This window comes from Ambystoma mexicanum, chromosome 1p, assembly GCF_040938575.1.
Source record: "Ambystoma mexicanum isolate Mex_15411 chromosome 1p, UKY_AmexF1_1, whole genome shotgun sequence".
NCBI lineage: Eukaryota > Metazoa > Chordata > Amphibia > Caudata > Ambystomatidae > Ambystoma > Ambystoma mexicanum.
Genome location: NC_090921.1, coordinates 1,113,704,072 through 1,113,727,771, shown reverse-complemented (window position 1 = coordinate 1,113,727,771; position 23,700 = coordinate 1,113,704,072). Strand labels below are relative to the sequence as shown.

Sequence of the window (23,700 nt, the reverse complement as noted above, 5' to 3'; positions counted from 1 at the left end):
CTACGGACTCTCAATGGCCCGAAGTAACGCAAAAGACTCTGTTCAGACGTGGGCTAAGAGAAGAATCCAAGGACGAGTTACTTCACATACCCGAACCTGAGACTCTGCAGTTACTCCAGGAGCAGGTCCTACGAATTGACCATCGCCTGGCTGAACGAAGAGGTGAGAGACGTCGGCTAGAGAGGTTCCTTCCCAGACCTCTTCCTCAGGCTGGAGGCATAACTGCCAGTCCGGAGATGGGCCTAGAACCAATGCAGCTAGGGGCACTAAGAGGACCATTATCGGAGGCCGAGAAGAAACGCAGGAGAGATCTCCGCCTTTGTTTGTATTGTGGGACTGCCGGACATTTTCTCAGTACTTGTTCATTACGACCAATCAAGAAGTCGGAAAACTAATAGGCCTGTCGCGATGGAGGAAGGCAGTGACAGGCCCTTCGATCTCTTCAGTCCTTCCTATTCCTGTGATGACCCATCCACCCATGACTCCGGTGGCCCTTATGGCTCTTCAGATCAGGGTTACTTGGCAGAATAAATCAGTGACCGTATTGGGTCTTCTGGATTGCGGAGCCTCAGGTAATTATGTGGACTTTGAATTTTCCAAGAAGAATGGGATTCCCCTGCTTGATAAGGGTTGTGTTACTCTGGTGGAGGTAATTGATGGAACCCCTTTAGCCTCAGGTCCGGTTCGCCAACATACCGGAATTCTACAGCTACAGATTGCGGAACACCGTGAATTGATTTCTCTTGATGTGATTAAGTCACCCTCATACCCGATAATTCTGGGGTTACCGTGGCTATTACATCATAACCCCATTATTGATTGGGCTTCCCGTACCTTGACCTTCGCTTCCAATCGATGTGGTCGGGAGTGTTGTACCTTCGGACCTAGTACCAGATCTTCCACCATTGCCACTCAGACGGAAGGATCAGGACTGCTCCAAGTGTGTACCTTGTCTTCGGTACCTTCCGACTACAATGAGTATCATGAGGTCTTTTCTGAACCCGGTACCATTCCTTTGCCACCTCACAGAGTCTTTGATTGTGCCATAGAACTACTGCCCAATGCAGTAATTCCCCATGGCAAATTGTATTCCTTATCACCCCACGAAAAGGAGGTTCTGCAAGAATACTTGGATGACTGCCTTCAGAAGGGTTATATAACACCTTCTAAGTCACCTGCGGGATTCCCTTTGTTCTTTGTGAAAAAGAAGGAGGGCACTTTACAGCCTTGTGTGGATTATAGACAGTTAAATGACATCACACGAAAGGATCGATATCTGTTGCCTTTGATACGCAACATTATGGAATCTTTACGGAATGCCCGAATATTTTCCAAACTAGATCTCCGAGGGGCATACCATTTAGTACGTATCAAACCCGGCGATGAATGGAAGACGGCCTTTAAGACCCCAGCAGGGCATTTTGAGTATCGTGTAATGCCGTTTGGTTTGTGCAACGCTCCGGCCGTTTTTCAACGCCTTATGGACGACATATTCTCGGATTTGATTGGAGTATCCGTATGGGTATATCTCGATGATATATTGATCTTCTCCAAAGAGAAGGAGGAACATCTACGTCATGTGAAGGAGGTCCTTGGTCGGTTACACCAGAATCACTTATATGCCAAGGCCGAGAAATGTCACTTTCATCAGAGTAGTATCGAATTTCTTGGATATGTCATTAGTGAAACCGGAATACACATGGATCCTGCTAAGGTACGGGCGATTCAGGAATGGAGACAGCCTTATGATTTGAAATCTCTTCAGCGTTTCTTAGGATTCGCCAACTTCTACCGGCGCTTCATACCTGCCTATTCTGAAGTAACCGCTCCCTTGTCAGATTTGACTAGCAACAAGACTCCATTCATATGGAAGTCAGTAGCAACCAGTGCTTTCAAGAAACTTAAGGAGGCATACAGTACTTCTCCGATTTTACATCATCCTGATGAGAACAGGCCATTCATTGTGGAGGCAGATGCTTCCGATTTTGCTGTTGGGGCTGTCCTACTTCAGGACGATCCACGGACAGGGTTGGAGGTTCCTGTTGCCTATTATTCCCGGAAGTTGACATCCAGTGAACGAAATTATGCAATCATTGAAAAGGAGCTTTTGGCCATAAAGGTTGCTTTTGAGGAATGGCGTCACCATCTTCTGGGGGGAAGATTCTCAGTAGAAGTACGCACTGATCACCGGAACCTACAGTACCTACGCTCCCTACAGTGTCATACTTCTGGTTTGGCTCGTTGGGCCTTGTTCTTTTCCCAATTTGATTTCACGATTTCTTACATTCCTCAGTCACGCAACCTGAAGGCTGACGCCCTCTCTCGCTCTCTAGAGAACGACGTTGAACTAGATCATTGAGCTCAACAAATACTTCCTTCTAAACACTTCTTGTTGGTTACATCTCAATGCTTGGATACCATCCTACAGGACACTTTAAAGGATCCCAATTATTCCTCACTTCTACAACACCCTCTCGTAAGGGAGAACGGTGGTCTACTCTTCTTTCACAAACGGTTATATCTTCCCACGGAGGTACTTCGGACTGCCGTCCTGCAAGCTTTACACGATTCTAGGATTGGGGGGCATCGCGGCATTCGATCCACTCAGGAACTGATTTCTCGTCAATTTTGGTGGCCAGGATGGGCTAGGCAGACGAGAGAGTATGTGGAATGTTGCCCAGTGTGTGCTCAGGTCAAGATTCCACGAAAGAAACCTATTGGACTTCTACAACCCACCGAGAGAGCACCATATCCTTGGCATACTATTGCCACCGATTTTATTGTGGACCTTCCTCCCTCGGAAGGATATACTTGCATTATGGTGGTCATCGATTGTTTTTCTAAGTTAGCCCATTTCATTCCATTCCTAAGGGTGCCTTCAGCCGGTAGTATGGCCCAGGCCTTTTTTCATTCCATTTATCGCTTGCATGGACTTCCAGGGAAGATTATTTCAGATCGTGGATCTCAGTTCATTTCTGCCTTTTGGAAGCAACTTTGTCGTCACTTGGGAATCCAGCGTGCTCTCAGTTCCGGCTATCATCCCCAATCCAATGGCCAGACGGAGCGAACTAATCAGACTTTGGAGCAATACTTACGCTGTTTTTCTAATGCTTCTCAATCCAACTGGGCAAAACATCTGGACCTCGCGGAGGTGGCTTATAACAACTCTAAACACTCTGCCACTGGAATGAGTCCTTTTTATTGTTCCTCAGGTCTTCATCCCAAGTTGATTCCATTTCATCCTGTCCCTTCCAGTACGGTTCCTTCTGCGGATCAGATGGTTGCAGACATACAGAAGAATCAGATCCAGGTCACGGGAGCCCTCGCTAAGGCATGTGAGAGTATGAAGGCACAGGCGGACAGGAGAAGGAGTTGTGAGCCAGCATTCCAGGTTGGAGACATGGTGTGGCTCTCTTCTAAGAATTTACCAGTGCACAATCTCCCGACTAAATTAGCACCCCGTTTTCTGGGGCCCTTCCGGGTGATCAGACGGATTTCCTCTGTGGCATTCAAGTTGGATCTGCCGCAGTCCTGGCGGATTCACCCCGTCTTTCACGTGTCCCTCTTTAAGCCATTCCGGTCTGATCCGTACGGTCGTTCACATTCCCGACCTACGGCTATAGATGTTGGGGGAACTCAGGAGTTTGAGGTGCAGGAGATTTGTGACTCCCGTTTCTCCCGGGGTAGGCTTCAATTTTTGGTGGACTGGAAGGGTTACCCTGCTTGTGATCGTACTTGGGAGCCTTGTGATAACGTTCATGCCCCCCGATTACTGCGGGAATTTTTTCGTAGGAATCCCTGGAAACCGGGTGCCCCGGGTCTTTCTGGTGGGGAGCATAGTGTTAGAACACCTACTTGTGCGGGGCGACGAGGCTCTAGGGGGCGTGCTGGTTCCTGGCAGTTGTACCCATGTCTCAGGCTGTGGAGACGTCGCACCGCTCTGGGCACATTTCCCCGGCGGAGTTACTCTGTCCTGACCCGTGTAGGGCACGGGTGCCGTTCGCGTAACTGTTTGAGCGAGTTTGCGGTCCAAGACTCGTTCGCGCAGCGGCATCCATTCGCGCATGCGCATTGCAGCGCGGTCCAAGCCTCGGTTTCACACAGGACCGCTACTTAAGCGATCCGATTCAGTTCTTCATCGCGTCTCAACGCGGTTGGTTCCCTTCCGCTACGCTTCCTGATTCTGGGGTTCTGGGTCTTGATCCTGGTCCTGGGTCCTTTCCTTTTCCTCTTCTGATCAGGCTGCCTTCTTCCCTCCCCTTTCCTGTTCTCCTGTGTTTCTCTGGTCCCTTCCTCCTGGTTCCCTCCTGCTCCTTCTATTGCCTGAGTTGCCCGCCTGTGCTGGGGTTCCTGTGGTCCTGGCCCGCTTCTCCGGCTTCGTTGGATCCCTGTTCTTCCTCCTACCTTGGTACCTTGGACTTGCTGCTAATCACATTTTGGTACCTTGAACATTCTGCTTACCTGTACTGGCTACCTCGAACCTACACCATCCTGGAAAGCTGTTTGGGATCCTTTGCCAGTATTTGCCAGTAACATCTACGACCTTCCCGATCAGTGCTCGCACTGTTCTGGCGCCACGTTAATATTGGGAAGTGTCATCCGTGGCGTCAGGAGCTGGCCCCAGTTCAATCCTGTATTGCAGGATGGGTCCGGGGTCGGTTCTTTGCGTCACTTACTTCATCAGCTACTAGTCTACATCTACCACGACCTGGCTACCTCGGCACGCAAGACTCCTGGAGATACAGGTACGCCTCGTCCTCGGGACACACAACTTAACAGATTGAGACGCCTTACCCTCAGTTCTGAGACAGAGATGGAGGAATCCCAGGATATCCATGACGAGGTCAGAGCCTTAAGAGCTGAAATGGCGGCATTACGTCAGGAGAATCTCAATCTCCGCCAGATGGTCATGCAAGGCACCCCTGCTAATCCACAAGTGGAGACACCAATGGCTACAACTGCACCCATGAAGTTCGATGGTGATCCTAGGCGTGTGGCAGAATTCTGCAACCATTGCAGGATACATTTTTTGTTCCGGGCATCACATTTCACACAAGAAAGGGCTAAGATTGGCTACATCTTGGGAAATCTAACGGGAAGTGCCTTGGCTTGGGCTTCTCCCTTGGTGTCTGCTAACAGCCCCATTCTTAATGATTTTGTGGCATTCGAGAAAGCATTTTTGGAGGTTTTTCAGTCTCCCAATTTGGCGGCTACGGCACAGAACCAGTTGATGGATTTAAGACAGGGATCCAGCGATATGATCACTTATATAAGCCGGTTCCGCCAATTGGCTACGGACTCTCAATGGCCCGAAGTAACGCAAAAGACTCTGTTCAGACGTGGGCTAAGAGAAGAATACAAGGACGAGTTACTTCACATACCCGAACCTGAGACTCTGCAGTTACTCCAGGAGCAGGTCCTACGAATTGACCATCGCCTGGCTGAACGAAGAGGTGAGAGACGTCGGCTAGAGAGGTTCCTTCCCAGACCTCTTCCTCAGGCTGGAGGCATAACTGCCAGTCCGGAGATGGGCCTAGAACCAATGCAGCTAGGGGCACTAAGAGGACCATTATCGGAGGCCGAGAAGAAACGCAGGAGAGATCTCCGCCTTTGTTTGTATTGTGGGACTGCCGGACATTTTCTCAGTACTTGTTCATTACGACCAATCAAGAAGTCGGAAAACTAATAGGCCTGTCGCGATGGAGGAAGGCAGTGACAGGCCCTTCGATCTCTTCAGTCCTTCCTATTCCTGTGATGACCCATCCACCCATGACTCCGGTGGCCCTTATGGCTCTTCAGATCAGGGTTACTTGGCAGAATAAATCAGTGACCGTATTGGGTCTTCTGGATTGCGGAGCCTCAGGTAATTATGTGGACTTTGAATTTTCCAAGAAGAATGGGATTCCCCTGCTTGATAAGGGTTGTGTTACTCTGGTGGAGGTAATTGATGGAACCCCTTTAGCCTCAGGTCCGGTTCGCCAACATACCGGAATTCTACAGCTACAGATTGCGGAACACCGTGAATTGATTTCTCTTGATGTGATTAAGTCACCCTCATACCCGATAATTCTGGGGTTACCGTGGCTATTACATCATAACCCCATTATTGATTGGGCTTCCCGTACCTTGACCTTCGCTTCCAATCGATGTGGTCGGGAGTGTTGTACCTTCGGACCTAGTACCAGATCTTCCACCATTGCCACTCAGACGGAAGGATCAGGACTGCTCCAAGTGTGTACCTTGTCTTCGGTACCTTCCGACTACAATGAGTATCATGAGGTCTTTTCTGAACCCGGTACCATTCCTTTGCCACCTCACAGAGTCTTTGATTGTGCCATAGAACTACTGCCCAATGCAGTAATTCCCCATGGCAAATTGTATTCCTTATCACCCCACGAAAAGGAGGTTCTGCAAGAATACTTGGATGACTGCCTTCAGAAGGGTTATATAACACCTTCTAAGTCACCTGCGGGATTCCCTTTGTTCTTAGTGAAAAAGAAGGAGGGCACTTTACAGCCTTGTGTGGATTATAGACAGTTAAATGACATCACACGAAAGGATCGATATCTGTTGCCTTTGATACGCAACATTATGGAATCTTTACGGAATGCCCGAATATTTTCCAAACTAGATCTCCGAGGGGCATACCATTTAGTACGTATCAAACCCGGCGATGAATGGAAGACGGCCTTTAAGACCCCAGCAGGGCATTTTGAGTATCGTGTAATGCCGTTTGGTTTGTGCAACGCTCCGGCCGTTTTTCAACGCCTTATGGACGACATATTCTCGGATTTGATTGGAGTATCCGTATGGGTATATCTCGATGATATATTGATATTCTCCAAAGAGAAGGAGGAACATCTACGTCATGTGAAGGAGGTCCTTGGTCGGTTACACCAGAATCACTTATATGCCAAGGCCGAGAAATGTCACTTTCATCAGAGTAGTATCGAATTTCTTGGATATGTCATTAGTGAAACCGGAATACACATGGATCCTGCTAAGGTACGGGCGATTCAGGAATGGAGACAGCCTTATGATTTGAAATCTCTTCAGCGTTTCTTAGGATTCGCCAACTTCTACCGGCGCTTCATACCTGCCTATTCTGAAGTAACCGCTCCCTTGTCAGATTTGACTAGCAACAAGACTCCATTCATATGGAAGTCAGTAGCGACCAGTGCTTTCAAGAAACTTAAGGAGGCATACAGTACTTCTCCGATTTTACATCATCCTGATGAGAACAGGCCATTCATTGTGGAGGCAGATGCTTCCGATTTTGCTGTTGGGGCTGTCCTACTTCAGGACGATCCACGGACAGGGTTGGAGGTTCCTGTTGCCTATTATTCCCGGAAGTTGACATCCAGTGAACGAAATTATGCAATCATTGAAAAGGAGCTTTTGGCCATAAAGGTTGCTTTTGAGGAATGGCGTCACCATCTTCTGGGGGGAAGATTCTCAGTAGAAGTACGCACTGATCACCGGAACCTACAGTACCTACGCTCCCTACAGTGTCATACTTCTCGTTTGGCTCGTTGGGCCTTGTTCTTTTCCCAATTTGATTTCACGATTTCTTACATTCCTCAGTCACGCAACCTGAAGGCTGACGCCCTCTCTCGCTCTCTAGAGAACGACGTTGAACTAGATCATTGAGCTCAACAAATACTTCCTTCTAAACACTTCTTGTTGGTTACATCTCAATGCTTGGATACCATCCTACAGGACACTTTAAAGGATCCCAATTATTCCTCACTTCTACAACACCCTCTCGTAAGGGAGAACGGTGGTCTACTCTTCTTTCACAAACGGTTATATCTTCCCACGGAGGTACTTCGGACTGCCGTCCTGCAAGCTTTACACGATTCTAGGATTGGGGGGCATCGCGGCATTCGATCCACTCAGGAACTGATTTCTCGTCAATTTTGGAGGCCAGGATGGGCTAGGCAGACGAGAGAGTATGTGGAATGTTGCCCAGTGTGTGCTCAGGTCAAGATTCCACGAAAGAAACCTATTGGACTTCTACAACCCACCGAGAGAGCACCATATCCTTGGCATACTATTGCCACCGATTTTATTGTGGACCTTCCTCCCTCGGAAGGATATACTTGCATTATGGTGGTCATCGATTGTTTTTCTAAGTTAGCCCATTTCATTCCATTCCTAAGGGTGCCTTCAGCCGGTAGTATGGCCCAGGCCTTTTTTCATTCCATTTATCGCTTGCATGGACTTCCAGGGAAGATTATTTCAGATCGTGGATCTCAGTTCATTTCTGCCTTTTGGAAGCAACTTTGTCGTCACTTGGGAATCCAGCGTGCTCTCAGTTCCGGCTATCATCCCCAATCCAATGGCCAGACGGAGTGAACTAATCAGACTTTGGAGCAATACTTACGCTGTTTTTCTAATGCTTCTCAATCCAACTGGGCAAAACATCTGGACCTCGCGGAGGTGGCTTATAACAACTCTAAACACTCTGCCACTGGAATGAGTCCTTTTTATTGTTCCTCAGGTCTTCATCCCAAGTTGATTCCATTTCATCCTGTCCCTTCCAGTACGGTTCCTTCTGCGGATCAGATGGTTGCAGACATACAGAAGAATCAGATCCAGGTCACGGGAGCCCTCGCTAAGGCATGTGAGAGTATGAAGGCACAGGCGGACAGGAGAAGGAGTTGTGAGCCAGCATTCCAGGTTGGAGACATGGTGTGGCTCTCTTCTAAGAATTTACCAGTGCACAATCTCCCGACTAAATTAGCACCCCGTTTTCTGGGGCCCTTCCGGGTGATCAGACGGATTTCCTCTGTGGCATTCAAGTTGGATCTGCCGCAGTCCTGGCGGATTCACCCCGTCTTTCACGTGTCCCTCTTTAAGCCATTCCGGTCTGATCCGTACGGTCGTTCACATTCCCGACCTACGGCTATAGATGTTGGGGGAACTCAGGAGTTTGAGGTGCAGGAGATTTGTGACTCCCGTTTCTCCCGGGGTAGGCTTCAATTTTTGGTGGACTGGAAGGGTTACCCTGCTTGTGATCGTACTTGGGAGCCTTGTGATAACGTTCATGCCCCCCGATTACTGCGGGAATTTTTTCGTAGGAATCCCTGGAAACCGGGTGCCCCGGGTCTTTCTGGTGGGGAGCATAGTGTTAGAACACCTACTTGTGCGGGGCGACGAGGCTCTAGGGGGCGTGCTGGTTCCTGGCAGTTGTACCCATGTCTCAGGCTGTGGAGACGTCGCACCGCTCTGGGCACATTTCCCCGGCGGAGTTACTCTGTCCTGACCCGTGTAGGGCACGGGTGCCGTTCGCGTAACTGTTTGAGCGAGTTTGCGATCCAAGACTCGTTCGCGCAGCGGCATCCATTCGCGCATGCGCATTGCAGCGCGGTCCAAGCCTCGGTTTCACACAGGACCGCTACTTAAGCGATCCGATTCAGTTCTTCATCGCGTCTCAACGCGGTTGGTTCCCTTCCGCTACGCTTCCTGATTCTGGGGTTCTGGGTCTTGATCCTGGTCCTGGGTCCTTTCCTTTTCCTCTTCTGATCAGGCTGCCTTCTTCCCTCCCCTTTCCTGTTCTCCTGTGTTTCTCTGGTCCCTTCCTCCTGGTTCCCTCCTGCTCCTTCTATTGCCTGAGTTGCCCGCCTGTGCTGGGGTTCCTGTGGTCCTGGCCCGCTTCTCCGGCTTCGTTGGATCCCTGTTCTTCCTCCTACCTTGGTACCTTGGACTTGCTGCTAATCACATTTTGGTACCTTGAACATTCTGCTTACCTGTACTGGCTACCTCGAACCTACACCATCCTGGAAAGCTGTTTGGGATCCTTTGCCAGTATTTGCCAGTAACATCTACGACCTTCCCGATCAGTGCTCGCACTGTTCTGGCGCCACGTTAATATTGGGAAGTGTCATCCGTGGCGTCAGGAGCTGGCCCCAGTTCAATCCTGTATTGCAGGATGGGTCCGGGGTCGGTTCTTTGCGTCACTTACTTCATCAGCTACTAGTCTACATCTACCACGACCTGGCTACCTCGGCACGCAAGACTCCTGGAGATACAGGTACGCCTCGTCCTCGGGACACACAACTTAACAGTCACATATAGACATGCAATCTTCTTTCCTGCACGGGAACATTTACTCGGTTCCTTATTTCATCATAAGATTCCATAGGGTCCATACATCTTCTTCAACCACTTTTCTCAGTGCGTCATGCTTATCTTCGTGACGTCACCAGCTTCTAATCTTCTTGTTTTCATATTCCTTCTGGGACCTTTTCTGAGAGATTATCATCTCTTCTGGCATACATCTGGTATGACTTTCTTAATGGATACTTTTTCTCGAACATTTGTCATGGTATGGTTACAATTACTGGGGTCAAACATGGTGCAGGTTTAGTCTTCCAACATACAGTTAGCGGGGGGAGGCGGGACTTCCTGCAGAGGCATTCGGCTGCTCCTCTACATTGTGGTTACATTTATTAGCCTAGTATTATATACGATATATAAGCAAATATTCATGATGTGATTCCTTTAAATTTATAGTCTTGGGTTCATGCCTGTGGTCTCTGGACCCTTCCATATCAGTTGTGGTTTCTAGAAAATGTTGATGCTGTCACAGGTGACCTCCTGTACACCATATCAAGAACTTGCTTTTTCCACTCTCACCGCACTGCTATCACCTGTCGTACCTTCTTCTCTATCTACTACTTTATTCTTTTTTTCATCCTCTCCACATGGGGCAACAATTGGTTCCACCAATTTTAATAAGAGAAGAAATTGTACGGTTGGCTGATGAGGAACTCCCAGGAATCACTGGCACAAAAAAGGAAGGCGGGAGAAAAATATGTGGTGGCCTGGAGTTGATTTGCAACTGGAACGCATGGTTAGAGATTTCAGGCCTTGCAGGAATTGTGATAAGGGCATCAAGATGATGAGGCAGGAGTTGCATCCTGTACCATCTCCTATGGAGGCTTGGAAAAAGTAGGGTTTGACATCATAAAACCATATCATACGTGGTGTCATCATTCTTTGGATCTCTGCTGATGCTGACGCTAATCCAAATGGCATCCTACGATAACAGTAAAGGCCATATGGCATTATAAATGATGTGATACACCTTGGTTAGTGGTGCCTAATGGCAAGCAGCAGATGAGTAAAATGTGGTAAATACATCAGTCCTCTGTAAACAATTTAACGTATCCAATATGATTGGCAAAGGAAATGTATCTACTTGTATATCTTTGTTCACATCCCGTAAGTCAACACATTCTCTAATCTTCCCATTCTTTTTAGTGCCACCACCATCCGACTGATCCATTCTGCTGACTCAATCTGTTCAATATTTCCTTCTCCTTGTAATTCTTTTCAACTTCACCCCGTAATGCAAAAGGCAGCGCTCTTGATTTATGGATCACTGGTGTGGTGTCAGGTCTGATAATCTTATGTGCATACCCCTTTAAAGATCCAATTTTCAAGATAAATACTTCAGGAAAAACCTCTTGTACTGGTTGATTATGTTCTTGTGTACTTAAAACAGGTTAATTCAAGTTTGGATCCAATCTTATTTTCAAGCCTGCTTGATCTCTCCAATCACGTACATCCACACCCATCTTTGCTGTATAAATCTTTATAGTCGCCATCCTGTTTTTAAATTCGACCACTGCATCGAACCATCCTAATATTCCAATTTGCGTGCCATCAAATCCTCCTAGGTTTCTTACATCCGACCTATGGAGTTTAGCTCTCACACCTTGCTCTTCCAATTCTCTCCATTTTGGACTGCCAATTATAGTATAAGGTGAACAACTATCTACCATCATATTTACTTTGCAATTTTCAATCTGAATAAAGAAGGATAGGCATTTTAGATTGGCATTTGATGCTGTGCTCCTCACCATCATTACTTGTGCCTCTTCTGACCTATCGTCGTCCTCTACATAGGCCAGCGTTTTCATGTGCACCCCACTTGTGTATAAACACTGTATAAATAAACAATTACAATTGTGATGAAATAGAATAGCATAATGCCCTCTTGTGCCACGAATAAAACATCTTTGATTCATTGCTGGACAATTGAACTATGATAATGGCCTTTCCTACCACACTGAAAACACGTGTTCCTTTCAAAATCTGCTTGTGTTGTGCTCTTCCACCTGTCCTTTTCTGATTCAATATTATTGTACAGTTTCTTGACTTCTCATTATCTATTTCTGACATAGTCTCTGTTTATTTGTGTGGTTGATTCGATGAGAGCTCCTTGCTCATTCTCTTTTTCACCTCTGCTCAGTTCAGCTTCTTTTTTTCTTTCTTTTTTCTCATTTGAGCATAACTGAGTGTGCACATTTTTTTTTGCAATGGCAATTATCCCCGATAATGATAGACTCCCCTCCCATCCAAAGACATTCCTGCAAAATTATTTTATTTGTGAGCATAATAATCTGATCTCCTATAAATTCCTCGGTTATTATTCCTGTGCACAATTTATATGTTAATAAAATTGCCATTAATGCAGATAAATATTCTTCTTGTTTCATAATTTTACTGCACACTGGAATAAAATGTAAATCTGTTCATCACCACATGTATTTCAGGACTGTGATATAAAACCAACTGCTTAAAGGTTCTTTCGTATGCATTCATATCACCTGCCCAATTTTCTGCTTTTGGCAGTTGTGGCAACTCTATATATTCCAGTTGTACCTCAGGGTGCAAAGCATGCAGTAATAATTACCGGTTCTTTTCGGCATTTAAATGATCATGTTATGCAGCAATGATGGAATTTTTCCAGTATTCCTTCCATTCCGGCCATTTTGTTTTATTTATTTATTTAATAAAAATAACAGGGAAAACAATGCATTTTTGGCACAAAAATTCATAAAAAACCTTTAAACGTTGATTTACATAGCAGAGGACCTGTGCCCTTACCAATGTGTGAGAGGATGTGGATATAAGACCAGATGATGCAGGGGAGGTAGAAACATGAACCATGGACACAGACAGTAGAGCATTACATAGGAATGGGATAGTGGAGGAAGTGCTAGGTTTTAGGTTGAAAGTGTGAGGAGAACAGGAAGATGTGGTGGCACAGAATGCAATGCAAGTGGTTATTCAGAAAGGAGGAGAGCTAGGAGGTTGAATTTTAATACAGATTAAGTGGGCGTACTCCAGAGAGGGAGAGGAAGAGCATTCCAGAGTAAGGGAGCGTGGCGAGGAAGAGAGCGGAAATGAGAGGGAGCGCTAGGGGCACACAATATAGCAATGGAGGTGAGCCAAGGATGACCGTAGGTAGTGAGGGGGGGAGTAGGGAATGGCAAGTCTGTGTATAGCTGTGAAGATGATTAGAATAAGTTTAAACTTTGCCCTTTGTCTCAAGAATAACCAGCCAAACTGATGATGGGCTTGGGATGTGGAGGTGAAGCGGAGAAGGTTGAAAAGTGTCAGGACAGCAAAGTTGAGGACTTTGTCGAGAGTTGAAAAAGCATATTTGGGAAGGCCATAGATAGACTGCCACAATAGTCATATCGAGACAGTACTAAAGAGGACATCAGGTGTTTAGCAGTGTTTAAGTGAAGAAGATGTCTTATTTTTCTGATGTTGAGGAGATTAAGTCAGGCGTCAGTGGCAGATTTGGAGATAAAGAGCGACATGTTGTGAGATGGGTTGAAAACAACGTCAAGGTTGCAAGCAGAACCCGAGGAGAGAAGATAATCAGGAAGAGGGGGAGACGAAGAGTTAGCCTTTTTGGAGTGGAAGTAGAGAACTTCAGTCTTAGTGGTGTTGAGCATGAGCGAGTGAGATCCCATCCAGTATTTGATGGCGGAGAGACAGTTAGAGGTTTTGACTGTAGCTTGTCATATAAAAAGGAAAAGGAGACATAGATATGAGTGTTATCACCATAGAGTTGATAGGAGAAGTCATAGGAGGAGATCAATATGCCAAGCGCAGAGGTATAGATAATGAAGAGAAGTGGACCCATGACTGACCCTTGAGGAATGCCAACAGCAATGGGGGGTGAGTGCGGAGGTAAGGATGTAGTACACCTGGAAGTGTCAGGGGTGTGATATGAAGTAAACCAAGCGTTGGACTTGTCCCTGATACCTGGGAGAGGTAGTGTTGAGAGAAGGTCAGAATGGCTGACAGTATCAAAGGCAGAAAAGAGGTTGAGAAGAATAAGAATAGATGAATGGTTAGCATGACAAGTGAAAGAGAAGTAGTTGCTGACATTTAATAGCAGGTTTGCCAGGGTTGGGCAAGAAACGTTCAGGTGGATGTACCGTTATCGCCAGCATGTTTTATATAATAGTTTAAGTCCTAATATAGTTGCTCAATGAAATTTTCTTCCAACATTCAATGGGCCTCATTCCGAGTTTGCTGGAAATTCCGGTAATGACCATCAAAACCGGATACCGTGCTGCCACTTGATCCTGTGGGCTCAGCATGGGATTACAAATGGTGGTGTGGCGGTGTTAGTCCCCATTAATGGAGCCCTTGGATTCTTAGTGCAAGGACCATCAACGGAATTACCAAGTGGTAATTCTGACAATTTTGGCAGGAAAAGTGGAGGATTTACCTCCAGCATAATGCCAGAGGAAAACTCTGCCAAAACATGTAATTTGGTGTTGTCGGAAAAATTGAGGCAATTCTGTTATGCTAAGAAAAAGTAGTTCAACAGAATGACCTCCACTTTTTTCCTGCACCGCCAAACTCGAATGAGGCCCAATATCTTAAAAAATAAGTTAGCATTATTTTCACTCTATTACCTTCTTGCTAATATGTTGCAATTAAATGTTTCTCGTGTGCTTGTCCTCCTTCGCTGTATTGTATATAATGATTACAAAGGTAAAGGCACAAACATGTTATAGTTCATGTGCACGTTTAAAAGATTGTGAGGTTCTTTCCTCTAATTTTCCCACAAACGTTTAAGCCGTCATAGGGTTCGTTTCTTTTATCTTTGTACTCACGAGCACTGCTCTCTGTGCTTATGAAGAACATTAAACTGACTTTCCTTGCAATGTTTTTTTCACTCAGTTTCTTCACGCAATGATCATGGAAGTAGCTGGTTTCTTCAACACAACCTCTGTTAGGGCTGATTCAGAGGATTCTCTAGAACCCGCGGTTCATCTACAGGTGTGCTCTGCTCATCGCCAAAAAGGTTTTAGCTGTTCTCAATCACGACCGCCACACAGGTACGGTTCAACTGTATTTATTATAACTCCGGAAGTACATGTTTACACCTTCGCCTCTGCTTCTTCCAGCCCGTCTCCTTTTCTTCTACAACCCTCCTCCCCAGGTACTTCCACATTTCTAACCCGGAATGTGGAATCCCTGCCAAACCCTAACAACAACAGCAATAATTACAACAGAAACAGAGGACTTTTTTGTTGAAGGCTGTTAATCACTTAGAATAAGTTAGCTTTGAAGGCAGAAAGGAACAGCGAAAGAAGAGACTGGAATTTAGGTTGGAGTTCGGAAGTATTTGATTTTTCTGTACAGAAATCATCAGAAATAAGAATAAAACCCTTTATCAACCCTTACATCAGGCTTTGGCCTAGTCTGTTGATTAATTACCATGGTATGATAGAAGAAAAATGCAAGCTAATTAAAATGGCATTCTAGAAAAATACTTTTTGCATAGTAACTTTATTAGACTGAAACTGAATTAATTATATTGTAACATTTTAAGACAATTAATTGCATTGTAAAGCATTCTATTATATTATTATACTTTTCCTTTCCCTATTTTTATAGATAAAGATTACAGCATTTTAATAAGTAAATATTTGTACAGCAGAGTGTAAAGGGAAGCACTTAACAGTATTCTGTAAGAATAAAATATGGTTGTTGAACTGAAGAATGATGTGTAAAAAATAAAAAAAGATTTGATTTCCAAAAATATTCAGACCAATACATTAACATTTTCGTCAAGAAAAGCAATGCTTAAACACTACATTTTTGCAAACGACTGAAGAATGTATTGCCCTAACGATACCCTTTTAACAGTCTAACTGAAACCACTAAATCTGCTGAAAGCAGTTCTACAGGCTGCTGCATGACAAATCAGAGGTAACCAAAAATGCAAATTGCATCCCACCCAAAAGTGCATAGGACTATCTAAAATAGTTTAGACAGTAAAAAGAGGATCTGAAATGTATTAAAATAAAAGCACACAGAAATACCATGCTCTTTGCTTTGCACTTTTGGCCATTTTCCTGCCAGGAGACAAAAGCAGCAGCTTGAAGCTTGACAGCATTTGAAGATCTTTGATACTTGAGGTGGTATGATGGAAAGCGGTGGGACAGGTAATCTACAGTGAAATGCAATGTGGAGGTTTACCCAGAGTTGCTGATTTAAGGTAGTTTGACAGGGGAATGGAGGAGTTATTGTGCAGAAAGGTGTGCCAGGAGGGTTTTCTCTAACTGTTCAATACAGACAGAAGAGTGTGCCATTGGTGGGAACGGGAACACAGAGAGTTCCCTCTCTCTTTTAAGTGTAATGGTAAAGGTAAAGGAGGGGCAGGGCGTAGTATATTCTGGAGCACATTCCACAATATTTTGCACTTATTTTGCTCTTCTTAGTTTTATTTACATATTTTGTCTAAATAGGGGCAACAATACCTCTTACAAAACTGCTTGGTGTGCTTACTCTACAGTGGATAATTTGCACATAGAGTCTCCTCCAATAAGAAAGGAAAAAAAAATCACTTCATAATTCTGAAAACTCTTTGACTGCCAGGTTCTTCGTCCCAATATGCTTGTTTTCATTCTACATCCCTTCCCTAACTCTATGATCACATGTAAATGTCGAGAGCCATCCTCTCCTCTTAAGAGAATATTGATATACATATTTCAATTAAAGAGTTAAGGTTAATATAACAAAAAAGTAAAATTTACAAAGAGTGGGAATAGTATGAATAACAACATTAAGATACAAACACTTACTTTACACCACTTCAAAGTCAACCATAAAACTTGAAGTATAAACACTGACACCCTACCACTACAAATCGAGCATTAACACTCACCACTTACATTAATTATTACACTGATGCAACCTGCCTAATATTTGAAGTGAGTGCTAAGGTTGAATTTGTAGTGGTATTGAGTGAGTGTTTGTACTATAACGTTATCCCTACTCTTTGTAAAATTTACTTTTGCTAGATTAACGTTAAATCTTTATTTAAAAGGGTTTTCCTATTCTTAATGTCAGTGTTTTTTGTGGGATGGCGCATAGGTACATGGGTGTATGACACATGTGTTATGTTGTATGAGTTTATGTCATGTGTGTGTATGGTGTATCAGCATATGGCATTTGGCCTGTGGCATATGAGTGAATTTTGTATGAGTGGCACATGAGTGTTTGGCATGTGAGCGTCTTGCATATGAGTGTGTCACATATACATGTAGAGGTTACGGCATATGTTATATGTGTGTATGGCTTATGACTGTGTGGCATGTGTGGGTATGGCATAACAGTAGTGTCTGAGTGTTTGGTGTAAAGTCATATGTTATGCACATCTTATATGCCTCCTATACGTATGGAAACTAACATTAAAGTGACTTTAGAATTTGATGTGAGTTTTGATATGGATAGGAGGCACATACAAGTTTTACATGTCATACATGTGCACAATTTACAGCTCCTATACGCCACATATATATATATATATATATATGAAAACTGACATGAAAGTTAGTCCTGACTTTCATGTGAGTTTTCATACATATATGAGTGTTTGTGTATGAAATGTACATGTCCTACACATACGTGTATAGTTTGGATAGAAGATGCACGGCTCAAAATCTTCACTCGTCGCTAGCCATTGGCTAATGATAATTGATGCTTGGCGAGTACAAAGTAGTGTGCTGTGTTTATGTCTAGAATTGAGTTGGTGAGTGACATTTTATGGCTGGCTAGTAGCTTGCAACTTGAAATTGTTACCCCTGGAAGATGCACATTAATTCTGTGCCTGTGTTATGTGCCTCCTGCACTTATGGAAGCTCAAATTAAAGTGAGTTTTAATTTTGATGTGTGCTTTTAAACATGTAGTAGGCATATATGAGTTGTACCTATCATGCACATATGCAATTTATATCTATACCTCTCATATGCATGTGAAAACACACATGAAAGTCAGTCTTGACTTTGATATTATTTTTCATGCATTTCGTAGTGTACACGTACAAAATGTACAACTTCTACACATGTGTGTTTCGTTAGATCATGTGCCTGTGTTATGGGCCTCCTGCACTTATGGAAGCTCAAATTAAAGTGAGGTTTAACTTTGATGTATTATTTTATACGTGTAGTAGGGATATAGGAGTTGTATCTATCGTTCACATATGCAATTTATATCTATACGTCTCATATGCATGTGAAAACACACATGAAAGTCAGTCTTGACTGATATTATTTTTCATGCATTTCGTAGTGTACATGTACAAAATGTACAACTTCTACACGTGTGTTCAGTAAGATCATGTGGCGAAAGTGTGATATAAGAATATGTGGCATAAGTGTGTCAAATGAGTGTGCGTTGTAAGAGTGTGTGTCATAAGAGTCTGTGGTGTAAGGCCTACAAGTGTTTTATGTGTCTCTCTGGCATGTAAGTAGTGTATGAGTGTCTGGGTTAAAGTTATATGAAATGCACATGTCCGATACACCTTTTATACATATGATACCTCGCATTAAAGTGAGGTTTGACTTTTCTGCACGTTTTTATATGCATAGGAGAGTTTTACATTTCATACATGGATGCAATTTACATCGTCTATACATATGAAAACTGACATCAGTGACTTGAGTTTTCAAACGTTGATTAGTTTTAATGTACAGAATGTACTTCTATAAGCAAGTGAAGAGTATGGATAAAAGGTGTACAATTATTCTGCGCATGTCTGACATTCCTCATATGTGTTTGAAAGCTCAAATAAAAATGGGGTTTTACTTTGATGTGAGTTTTTATACGTGTACGAGGCATCTAGGAGTTGTACATTTTGTACATGTATTCAATTTACATCTCCCACGTGCTCAGATAAATATGAAACTCACATGAAAGTCAGTCTTGTTGATGTTAGTCTTCATACGTATAGTAGTGAACATGTATGAAATGTATAGCTTTTGCATGTATGTGTACGGTAAGAGTGTGAGGCTTAAGAGAGCTTGGCCTACGAGCGTGTTGCATAACAGTGTGGCATAAAAGTGTTGGCAAAAAACATAGCCTATGAGTGCATGGCATAAGAGCATGTGGCATACAAGCACAGGGTTTGAGTGTGTGTGACATAAGAATGTGTGGCACAAAAGCATCTGTTGTAAAAGCATGTGGCCTAAGAACATGTGGCAAAAGAGCGTGCAGTGTAAACAGGGTGTGCCTTAAGTGTCAGTGTGCCCTAAGTGTACGTGGATTAAGTGAGTGTGGCATAGGAGCATGTGGCATAACAGTATGTGGCATAAGACTGTGTGTTGTAAAAGTGTGCATCATAAGAATGCGTGTCATAAGTGTGTGTGTGTAGTGCGAGGCATATGAGTGTTTCGAGAGCAACTGTCTGGCATGTAAGTGTATGGCATATGAGTGGCGTATGAGTGTCTGGTGTAAAGTCATATGAAATTCACGTGTCCTATACGTCTCCTATACATGTGAAAACTCACATTAAAGTGAGGTTTGATATTGATATGAGTTTTTATGTGTAGAGGAGGCATTTAAGAGTTTTATCATTATTACATGTGCAAATTTACATCACCTATATATCTCACATACATATGAAAACTGACAGTCAGTCCTGACTTTGATGTGAGTTTTCAAACATGCATTTCTGAAAGGTAAATTTCCTAAACATACCTGTAGGGATCGTATAAAAATACATATATTGTGTGCATGTCTTACACACCTTCTATATGTATTAAAGCTCAAATTAAAGTGAGGTTTAACTTTGCTGTGAGTTTTTGTACATGTACGATGTATAAAGTAGAAGGCGTAAAGGAGTTTTATATTTCGTACATACACACACAATTTACATTTCTTGTACTGCTAATATACATATGGAAAGTGACTTCAAAGTCGGTTCTGACTTCAATGGGAGTTTTCATATGTATATTAGTCTACATGTACGGAATGTACAACTCCTGCGTACAGTTAGAATTCATATAAAAGGTGTACATCCATTCTGTGCGTGTAGGAGGAGTATAGGAGTTTTACATTTCGTACATATATGCAAATTACATCTCCTATATGGCTCATATACATAAGAAAACTCATGTCAAAGTCATTACTGACTTTGATGTGACTTTCATATGTATAGTGTGCATGTACGAAATGTACCTCTCCTACACACACATGTACAGTTTGTATAAACATGCACATTCATTCTGCACATGCGTGATAGATAGATAAATCGTAAAACTTGCAATCAATTTTAGCTGCATGGCAAAAATCTCGAACATCGAAGAGGACAATTCTGCAAAATACGTTCTTTTCCATGTGGGAAAACACCATGTTAATAGCTGTTCAAAACACGATCAAAAGAACATGGACAATTCTGAAATTCTTCATGTAGGGGCGGCAGACTCTACATTTTACTGTGTAAATTTCTCATGGAATTGTTTAAGGGTTATTAAGAATAGTTATTTTCTATATGCACATTATCACAAGTTTTTTTACCTCTATCAAAATGTTATTGTTTGGGTTAAGTAATATGCGCCATCTTGTGGAAGGTTTGTCTACTTTTGTATGTGGAAGTAATGATGGGCATTTCTTTCATTGTGATATAAGTACAAGAGTACTCAGAGTTTATTAAATATATGACTGCATCTATGATAGAAGACCCATCCCACCTTCTCCTTTTGAGTTAAATAATTAAGATATGCTTTGTTTTCCATAGAGTAACTGGACATGATGGGCATTCTATGTTAAATATTCATGGTTTGGTTAATTGTGGAGTAATTTACAATTCTAAAGTTGTCCTCTCTTTGTATATGTATTGTCTGGTGTCGAACAAGAGTCCCTTTTCGACTGAAGGATTTTCCACATGAAGGGCACGCGTAAGGTTTTTCTCCAGTATGGATGGTTAGGTGTCTACTAAGAACGTCCTTATGTCTGAAGCGTTTTCCACATACCGTACATGGATGCGGTCTCTCTCCTGTATGTATTGGTTGGTGCCTTATTATACCTGCCTTGCTACTGAAAATCTTTCCACATAAATGACAAGCATAAGGTCTATTCCATAAACCTTTTCTTTGATGTTCTAAAAGATTGGATTTGGTAGAAAAGTTGCGTACAGGATCAATAGACGTAAAGTGCCCTTTTTCTGAATGCGTTTTCGGATGCTCAATGGGACTGCCATTTGGACAAAATGATTTCTCACTTTCAGGACATGTATGTGATCTCTGACTCTGCTCTAGGTTTGAATCTGATGGAGTAATGTTTAGAGTTTTCAAAACCACCTCACATTGGCTCAATGTGTCTGATTTCAGTGGATTTGGTATTCTTTCACATACATTGGAATATGTTGTATGCTGGAAGACACTTTGCCATGGTGGGCCTCTTTCTTCTTCTCTCGGTCCGAGGTCATATTTTGGGGGCATCTGGTTTACAGAGGAACTTGTCTCACCAAAGCTCCGGACCCCCTTTGCTTTGGCTTCTTGCGCTGAACATTTACTTGCTGAATGTTTATCATTGCAATTCACAGAATGTCCAACACTCACTTTCACGGTCTTCATTCCATCATCTGTTGGGTTAAAATGAAATAAATATTATTTGTTTTTTACATGTGAAAGTGTGCATGATGTTGAGAGTACTTTAGGAACAGAGGTGTAGTAATGTTTTTTCACTTTACAGAAGGAGAGCATTGTTTGAGTCTCCGCGTGGACAGAACCTGAAAAAACTTTGGAAATAATGTGTTGCCCAACTGAGTATAAGGAGACAATGTCTCGCCTGTGGAAGTGCAGAACATTGCATTAGGTGAATAACAGAGGAGGAGCAACAGTAGAAGACTCTGAAAATTGTCAATCTTTTTCACTGATCATCAAAGAAGACGAGATGCAGCTGGAGCATCATGTGCTAAGAATGGAGAGACGGTCTACGTAAGGAGGATCTTCAGGTTCGCGTCTGCTGCTTGGAACGAAAATGAAGTTTATACAATTCAAGATAGGATATGTGTTAATTCACAGTTGTCATTTACATGTTTATCCAACTTGCCTTTAGTACTTCAAGTGCAGCGCATCATAAGGGCTGATTTTAAATCAATGTTATATACATAAAAGGAAAAACAAAATGGGTCAGATTCTCAAAAATGAATGCACATGGACAAAGCACAGAGGATGCGTTTTTTTCATTTGTGCTCAGGGGCGTTTCTAGGGGGGGCTAAGGGGGCTGTAGCCCCTGATCTTTTGGTTGTAGCCCCGGATAGAATCTCAGGAGCTACAGCCAAAAGACTAGCTAGCCCCCAGTCCCAACAATTCCAACATCAGCTCAGCCCCGGGTCTTTTCCAGACCTAACAACTACCCTGTTTGTGCTTATTTCAGAAAAGTACTATTTTCAGAGGTGACTTGTCATTTCGGTGGGGAGGAGGGGAGATGGCTGGACAGCAGTGCAAACTATGTGCAAAAGATGTGCTGGCTAGTTCCCTTGCATATGTTAGTGTCGAGACTGTGCTCCAGACACTAATGTAGTACTGGCTTCCAGTACTCAGAAGCATATTTAACAGTGAGAGGCATTTTAAGGCCGTGTCAAGGTGGAATGCTATAAAAAGAAAATGCATTTCTATTTTTGTTTAAAGGATGAAAATGCTTTCAAGAAAATGCATGCAAGCTTCAGAAATGAACTGCTCATGTGTTGCGCCTTCCCCTGCGCGTAGTCCAAACAGGCGCTGTGGGACATCTTTGATTTTGGGGCATTTCAAAGCACCTCCCATTTGTGAATTCAGGCTGACCACTGGAATGAACAAATGCACAAAGAGAGTAAACAAGGGCATCAGAATGAGTGCATTTAAGGTGCGCACATTCAGATGCCCTTTGTGAATTGGGGCGCACCTTTTTTTGGTGCAAGTGATGAGATGCCCTAGCGTATCTTATATCTTATGCCCGGGGTTTTAAGTGGGCTGGAGCGAGCCAAGGAGCTGCCAGGGCTCCCCCAACCCTCCCCTTTTAGGCACCTGACTGCATTTTCTCCTGTGCCGCGTTTGAAGCATGCACTTGGCTTCTGACATAGTGTAATCTAATTACAAGCTGCAGGCATGTAGTGAATTCAACAGTCGTCCTCTGCTGATGGACGTATTCCATGGTTTCTAAGGACGCTCTCGCACAGAAGGCCGGGAAGCGGGACAGAGGGCGAGAGGGAAAGAGAGAGAGAGAGAGAGAGAGAGAGAGAGAAAGAGAGAGAGGGAGAGAGAGAGCGAGAGAGAGAGAGTGTGGTGAAGGTTTGGGGGTTGGTGGGGGGGGGAGGACTGCTGGAACCCTTTAAAACCAGATGCTGAAAACCAAAGAGAGGAGACAACCAGGGAAGAAGGGTGCAGAAACCCCTTAAACCAGAGACTGAGGATCAGGAGAGGGAACATTCAGTATCTTCTAAACCCGAGACTGAGGTTCACACAAGGAGAAGATTCACTGGAAAAACAGATAAGAAGGGTGTGGGGAAACTATCTAAAGACTGAGTTTGATACCAAAGAGAGACACCTTCAGAGAAGAGGTTGAAGAGTAAGCCTGAACTTCTGTTGTCCTGCGGGACAACTGGG

The 23,700-nt window shown here is 43.7% G+C and overlaps 1 protein-coding gene across 1 annotated transcript in view; it reads right to left on the bottom strand.

The window, feature by feature from the left end:
- Positions 1-15,162: 15,162 nt before the first annotated feature.
- Positions 15,163-23,700, bottom strand: part of LOC138449053 (zinc finger protein interacting with ribonucleoprotein K-like) — a 209,985-nt gene continuing 201,447 nt past the window's right edge. The window contains exon 7 of the mRNA XM_069604738.1: positions 15,163-21,695. Coding sequence (XP_069460839.1) covers positions 20,878-21,695 — 818 coding nt within the window. The 3' untranslated portion in view covers positions 15,163-20,877. The remainder of the gene's footprint in view (positions 21,696-23,700) is intronic.